This window comes from Gracilinanus agilis, chromosome 2 (genome assembly GCF_016433145.1).
Source record: "Gracilinanus agilis isolate LMUSP501 chromosome 2, AgileGrace, whole genome shotgun sequence".
In the NCBI taxonomy this organism is placed as follows: Eukaryota; Metazoa; Chordata; class Mammalia; order Didelphimorphia; family Didelphidae; genus Gracilinanus; species Gracilinanus agilis.
The window spans coordinates 352497651-352504070 of NC_058131.1; the positions used below are offsets into that span (position 1 = coordinate 352497651).

At 44.1% G+C, this 6420-nt stretch overlaps 1 protein-coding gene across 1 annotated transcript in view; it reads left to right on the forward strand.

The window, feature by feature from the left end:
- The window catches only part of COL23A1 (collagen type XXIII alpha 1 chain), a 42114-nt gene that overhangs the window by 12202 nt on the left and 23492 nt on the right, over positions 1 to 6420 (forward strand). The window contains exons 6-8 of the mRNA XM_044659817.1: positions 1631 to 1693; positions 2486 to 2530; positions 3555 to 3632. Coding sequence (XP_044515752.1) covers positions 1631 to 1693; positions 2486 to 2530; positions 3555 to 3632 — 186 coding nt within the window. The remainder of the gene's footprint in view (positions 1 to 1630; positions 1694 to 2485; positions 2531 to 3554; positions 3633 to 6420) is intronic.

Consider the following 6420-nt stretch of genomic DNA (forward strand, 5'->3'; position numbering starts at 1 on the left):
AGGAAGGAAGGAAGGAAGGAAGGAAGGGAGGGAGGGAGGGAAAAAAGGCTTTTAAAAAAGGCTTTTATAGTTCATAGTGTCCCAGCTATAAACTCATAAAGTGTGAGAAGAGCCTTATCTTATCTAAATGCTATATGTCCTCCAGCTGAGCATGCTGCCTTATACATAGTTGAGGCATTCATAAATGATATTTATAAATGTCTGATCAATGAATGAATAAATAGCTGAACAAATGGAGAGAATTAAAGAATGACCATGCTAAAAGGGCAAGAATTATAGTATCTTCAGAGTTGGAAGTGACCTTAGAAGACATCAAGTCTACCCTATTCCTAAGAAAGAACCCCCTCTCTAACATCCCTTAAAGACAATCACCCAGTATCATTTGACCATACCTGAACAACAGGGACAGACTGTGGCTCCTCAGCTTCAGTTTGCCTCCTCACAGTTTACATGCCCATTTGAGTAGTTCAGTGACCCCTTGGTAAATAATAGAGAGAGCAGCATTTTGGAGTCCAAGGCCTGGCTTTAACTGCTCCCTTAGCCTCACTCACTGAGTGGCCTTAAGCAAGTCATGTCCCCATTCTAGGTCCCAGTTTTCTCATTTATAAGATAAGAAGGTTGGACTAGATGGCATCTTAGTTCTCTTCTAGCTCTACTTCTATGATTTTAAATCTATCAAAAAGGAGAGTTGTGGCATGGTGGTGAGTGTTGGACTTGGAGTCAAGAAGACCCAAGTTCATCTCCTGTCTCAGACACTTACTTATATAACACTAGACAAATAATTTAACTTCATCCTCAGTTTCCTCATCTGTAAAAAGAAGATAACAGTAGCATCTCTCTCATAGGATTGTTTTAAGGATCAAATGAGATAACATGTGAGGTGCTTTGCCAACTTCAGAGCACTGTATAATACTTGCTCTCATTATCATTTATGAATCTGATTCCATCCATGTGGAGGGACAGGCTGGTCCCTCCACCACCACAGATCACAGTCCCCCCGTGGTCTTTCTGGGTCCCTGTAACTAAAAAATTCATCTCCCCACAGCCAACCAGGTGGTGAACTCATAGAATCTTCTCCAGGATATTCCTGGGGCAATACACACAGAGTCCTTCCCTTGGCCCCTACCTGGAGCGTCTGTGAAAGTGGTAGGACCTTGGAGAGCTCCTGCCCTGGTCCTGGCTCCCCTCTGCTCCACACTGACACCAAAGTAGGGTTTCAATAGAGATTGCTCCATCCAGATAGGCTTTTCTTGTCATTATATACTCGGGGAGAAGTTCAGAGGATGGGAAAAACCTTCTCTCCTGCCCTGGCTAGTGGCTGTGAGCTAACATGGTGGTTGGCTTGTTGCTGAGCCATCCATTTTAACTATTCAACAAGTATTTAATAAATACTGGTAAAAACTAATTTTTTAAAATGCTGATGGGGCCTGTTGAGGTCTAGCAACACTGATCTTTGGAGCTCTGGTTTAGCACAGTCTGCCATGGCAGGGACAGAGGGATTGAGCCAAATTCTGGTAATATTAAGCCTGGGTGACTTCAGGCAAATCACTTAATCTCTTTGGGCTTCATGGGACCCTGGGGTGGCAATTATCCTGAAAACCAGGGTCATTCTGTATCCTCTATTTTCCAGGGAGAGGAAGGGAGCCCTGGGCCTCAAGGAAAGAATGGAACTGATGGACCACCAGGAGCCAAGGTAATTTTTGGTCCACAACCACTATGTATGTGACCTTCCCAATTGGGCAAATGCCATTTTCCAAGCCAATAGAAGGCTCAGAATAACTTCCACTTTTCTTATATGTATCTAGGACTGAGGGAAGGGGGGAGGCAAGGAAGAGGGAAAGATATGGATAGAAAGGAAAAGAATAGAGAGATGGGAAGGAGAAGGGGAGGAGGGAGAAAAGAGGGAAAAGAAAGAGAAGGAAGGGAAGGGAATGGGGATCATATGGTATAATTAGATAAAAATAGATGGAAGGAAAGAAGATGAGAGGGAGCAAGGAAGGAAGGAAGGAAAGGAGGAATATTTATTAAATGTTTATTGGGGCATCTAGGTGGCTTAGTGGATTGAGAGACAAACCTAAAGATGGGAAGTCCTGGGTTCAAATATGACCTCAGACACTTCCTAGCTGTGTGACCTGGGCAAGATACCCCCATTGCTTAGCTCTTACTGCTCTTCTACCTTGGAATCAATACAAAGTACTGATTCTAAGATGGAAGGTAAGAATTTTTTTTAATATTTACAAGTGCTAGGCTCTACTCTAAGCAAGGGGTCTACTCAAATGCAAGACCCCAAGGAGTTTACTTTTTAATAGGGGAAGATAATACATAAAGGGGACCTGGAAACATAGGACAGGGTGGCTTGGAGCTGGTGTCTGGGAAATGAAGTAAATGTCTGATAAGGTGAAAGCATTCCATGATTCTCATGGAGAGGAGATGGGGATGGTTTGCAGCCAAGAAGACCTAAACATCAGAATTTCTATTTCTCTAGGGGGAGCCTGGTGAGAGAGGATCTGATGGCTTCCTTGGACCCAGGGTACGCAGATATGTTATAGTGACCCCCCCAAGCCCTGCCCACTTTTGCTTCAGCCCACGAGCATGCAGGGTTAGGCCTCTTTGAGTTGGGCATGCCTGGTTGTCAGGATGGGGCTCTACAAATGACTGGAGGTTGCATCCAGCCCTGCTGAGCAATTCTCTGGGGGAGATGGAAAGGAGAATTGGACTCCTTTCCAACAGTGAACTCTAGCCTCCAATAAGGACAACATGGTCTTCTCCTTGAGTCTGGATGCTAAGAAGGGAGGGTTGGGGATGGAGTTACACAGTGTGATAGTGGCCAACAAATTAGTTCAGGCCTGATCCCTGTAATAGGGAAATAGACTTTTCTACTCTTAAAGGCTATTTCCCTATTACATCCCTGGCAAGTTCCTGACAGTCCCCTGCCTCTCAGGCCTGGATTGAGATCCTAAGAATAGCTAATGGCCAAAGAGATTCTCTGACCCAGACGGGGACCGAAGGAGTGAAATACTAGCCTAGGCCAAACTTTGTAGTCTCAGCATCCCTTTACATTCTTAAAAATAATTAAAGATAGATAGATAGATAGATAGATAGATAGATAGAGAGAGAGAGAGAGAGAGAGAGAGAGAGAGAGAGAGAGGTTTTCTTGTGTATGGGTTATAGCTATTAATATTTACTTTATTAGAAATGAAAATTTCTTAGTATTATTATGAAAATAGCTCTGAACCTCATGGACCTCCCCAAAAGGATCAAGGATCCCCAGTGATCCCCCAGATCATGCTTTGAGAAGTGCTAGTCTACACAAAGCCAGTTTGGGGATTGAATAGGCTACTGTATTTACCTTTAAGAAACAAACAGGCAGCCTTCTTTCTCAGGTATGGCAAAGAAGGTAAACTCAGCATGGCAATGGCAAGTGTAGGGCCAGTACAACAATATTTACGTGCATCAGAAAGAAGCAGAGGTCCTGAGGAAGGTCCGAGAAGGAACCCCAGTTGGTGGTCATGGTCCAAGGGCCTCTAGAATGTCGGCTTTTTCTCTTTTCTCAGGGTCCACCTGGAGTAAAGGGTGAGCAAGGAGACACGGTGGTGATTGACTATGATGGCAGAATCCTGGATGCTCTGAAGGTAATTTGGGTTTGTCTTGGTTTGGTTTTTTATCAGAGCCTCATGGCTAGGTCCCTGCTTAGACAGCAGGGTACATTAGAAAAAGAATTGGATTGGGTATCAGAGGACCTGGGTTCAAATCCCACTGTTGCTGTTTAGTTATTTCAGACACATCCAACTCTTTGTAGCCCATTTGGAGTTTCCTTGACAAAGACACTGTTGCCTTAGTGTCCTCATCTGTAAACCTGATGACTCGTAAGGCCCCTTCCAGGTCTGAATGCATGAGATCCCGTGAGAGATATGGGACCACTGGTCCTTCCAGGGTCTGTATCTCCATTATGTCAGTTAACCATCCCTGGCTCGCCTCTGCCTCCGTCCCTAAAGGAGACTCTTTGGGAGGAAGTCAGGATCGGTATGAAGGAAGAGTGGCTGCAGATATCTATCCTTAGTGATGCCACAATCCCAACAGCCCAAGTGTGAAAAAAGGTGGGAGCTTGTTATCGAGTCAGATGGCCTGCCCCAGTCTTTACTAAGTGCATGACCTTAGGTAAGTCTCTCTTTAAGAGGGTCCATCTAGGCCTGGATCTCTAAATTTAAGGCATGCACACATTTTGTCTAAATTCCTACCCCATGTATCGGATTTGGGGTTTGGGTTTAAAAGATTGCTCTATTACAAAAATGAATAATATGGAAATAAGTATGAAGAGATAATACATGTATAACCCAGAGGGATTGCTTATCAGTTCCAGGAGGTGGGAGGGAAGAGGGGAGGGAGACAACATCAATCAGGTATCCTGGGAAAACTTGTGCATAGATTTGTTACTGGAATTAAATAAAGATTAAATTAAATTTAAAAAGAGAAAATCAATTTAAAAAATCAATTCCTGCCCCAGTGACTTTGAGATGAACCCAAATTACTGTGCCACTACAGGGGCCTGGATCCAGGTCGTGGGGTTCAGAAACAGCAGGAAGAGTGACGGGTTTCAAAGTGGTAGAAATGGCCAAGTGCCAGGGAGCCAGAAAGCCCAATTAGTCAGAATGAAAACAAACATTTACTTGAATCTATGGTTTAATCTCCAATTATCTCACATAGGCTGCCGGAAAGTACAAGCTAATGGTAATTGCACTCATCTGCCTGTGTGCAGTGTGTCATGGGGATGGGGGCTGTTTGCCATGGCGGCATGTTGGAAAGAAGAGGTTGGGTGGTTTACCAGAATGTGGTGTGTGTATTTGGGGGTTTACTCATTCTGTGACTCTGGTCACTTTTTTCCCTTTCTATATGCCTCAGTTTCTTCTTCTGCCTATGGAGAAAGCATTGAATTGGGTGGTCTCCAAGGTCCACTCTGACACTCTAAGAATCTACAAATAATTACAATTGATATTTTTTTTAAACCCTGACCTTCCATCTTAGAATCAATACTATGTATTAGTTCCAAGGCAGAAGAGTGGTGATGGGGGTTAAGTGACTTGCCCAGGGTCACAAAGCTGGGAAGTGTCCGAGGCCAGATTTGAACCCAGGACCTCCCATCTCTAGACCTGGCTCTCAATCCACTGAGCCACCCAGCTGCTCCAAAAATACATTTTTTTAAAAGGCAGAATGGGAGTTTCATGAGAAAAGTTGACTTTCATTGAATCCATTTCTTGAGCCCCCTGGGGTTTTTTCCCTTTTGACAGCAGCTAGGTGGCACAGAAGATAAAGCACTGGGCCTTAAATCAAGAAAATATGAGTTCAGCCTCAGATACTTCCTAGCTGTTGTTATATTGATTGCTGAGACAAGATGGACACCAACTTTGAGTGACAAGACCGGCAGTTGAACACCTCAGAATGTACCCAGATGCTGTTAGCCAAGACAAAACGTCTGTTGGAGCCAACCCTATAAATACCCACCAGGCCCAGCACATGTGGCTCAGTCTGGAGCAGAACCTGGGAGGTGGGAGGTCTCAAGGGAGGGTAGGCTTGTACCTGCAAACCAACCTGTCTTACTGAGAGAAGTAGAAAGCAATCACCATCATTGACAATAAAACTTAGAGAGAACAGTGACACTGTCATCAAAGATCATCAATAGCCTTCCCTAATCATTGGCTTGGCTCTGGCCAAGTCAGGCCAGGGTTAGTGTGAGGGTGAAGAACCTCCAGTCTCTACTTGATCTAGCTTTCTCCAATAATCTGATCATTAGCTTAGAATATTAGCAAATAAGGTTCTCAAATCCTCCATCCTTTCCCCTTGTTCCTAACCCCATTAATTAGAATTAAATATAGTGTTTTGTTGTCAATATATCCTGAGTGGTCAATATATCAAAGCCCTTGGGAAGGGGAGATCCTTACTCAGTCAGATTTCACTGTTATTCAAGCATCGCATCAATAGCCCTTATCAATAATTATTCCAAACCCTGGTTGGGGAACCAGAGAGGTTAACTCCACACACAACCTCTCAGTGGTTCCCTGTCTGGGCAACTGTTATAAGAGATAGCTGACAGGCTCAATTGAGCAAGCATGTCAGGAGAGGAGAGGCATAGCTTTTGCCAGCAACACCTACACAGAGGCCGTGGGTGAGAGTGCTCTCTCCCACCAAACCCAATCCACCTTCAAAAGTCTCAAGCCTCCATAGCATCCATTATTGTTATTATTGATCCCTCCATCTATTTTTTTATAACACTGTATAACTCTAGGCAAGTCACCTAACTCCCATTACTTAGCCTTTACCACTATTCTGCCTTGGAACCAATCCTTAGTGTATACCATAGGAAGGTAAGGGGGGAGAGAGAGAGAGAGAGAGAGAGAGAGAGAGAGAGAGAGAGAGAGAGAGAGA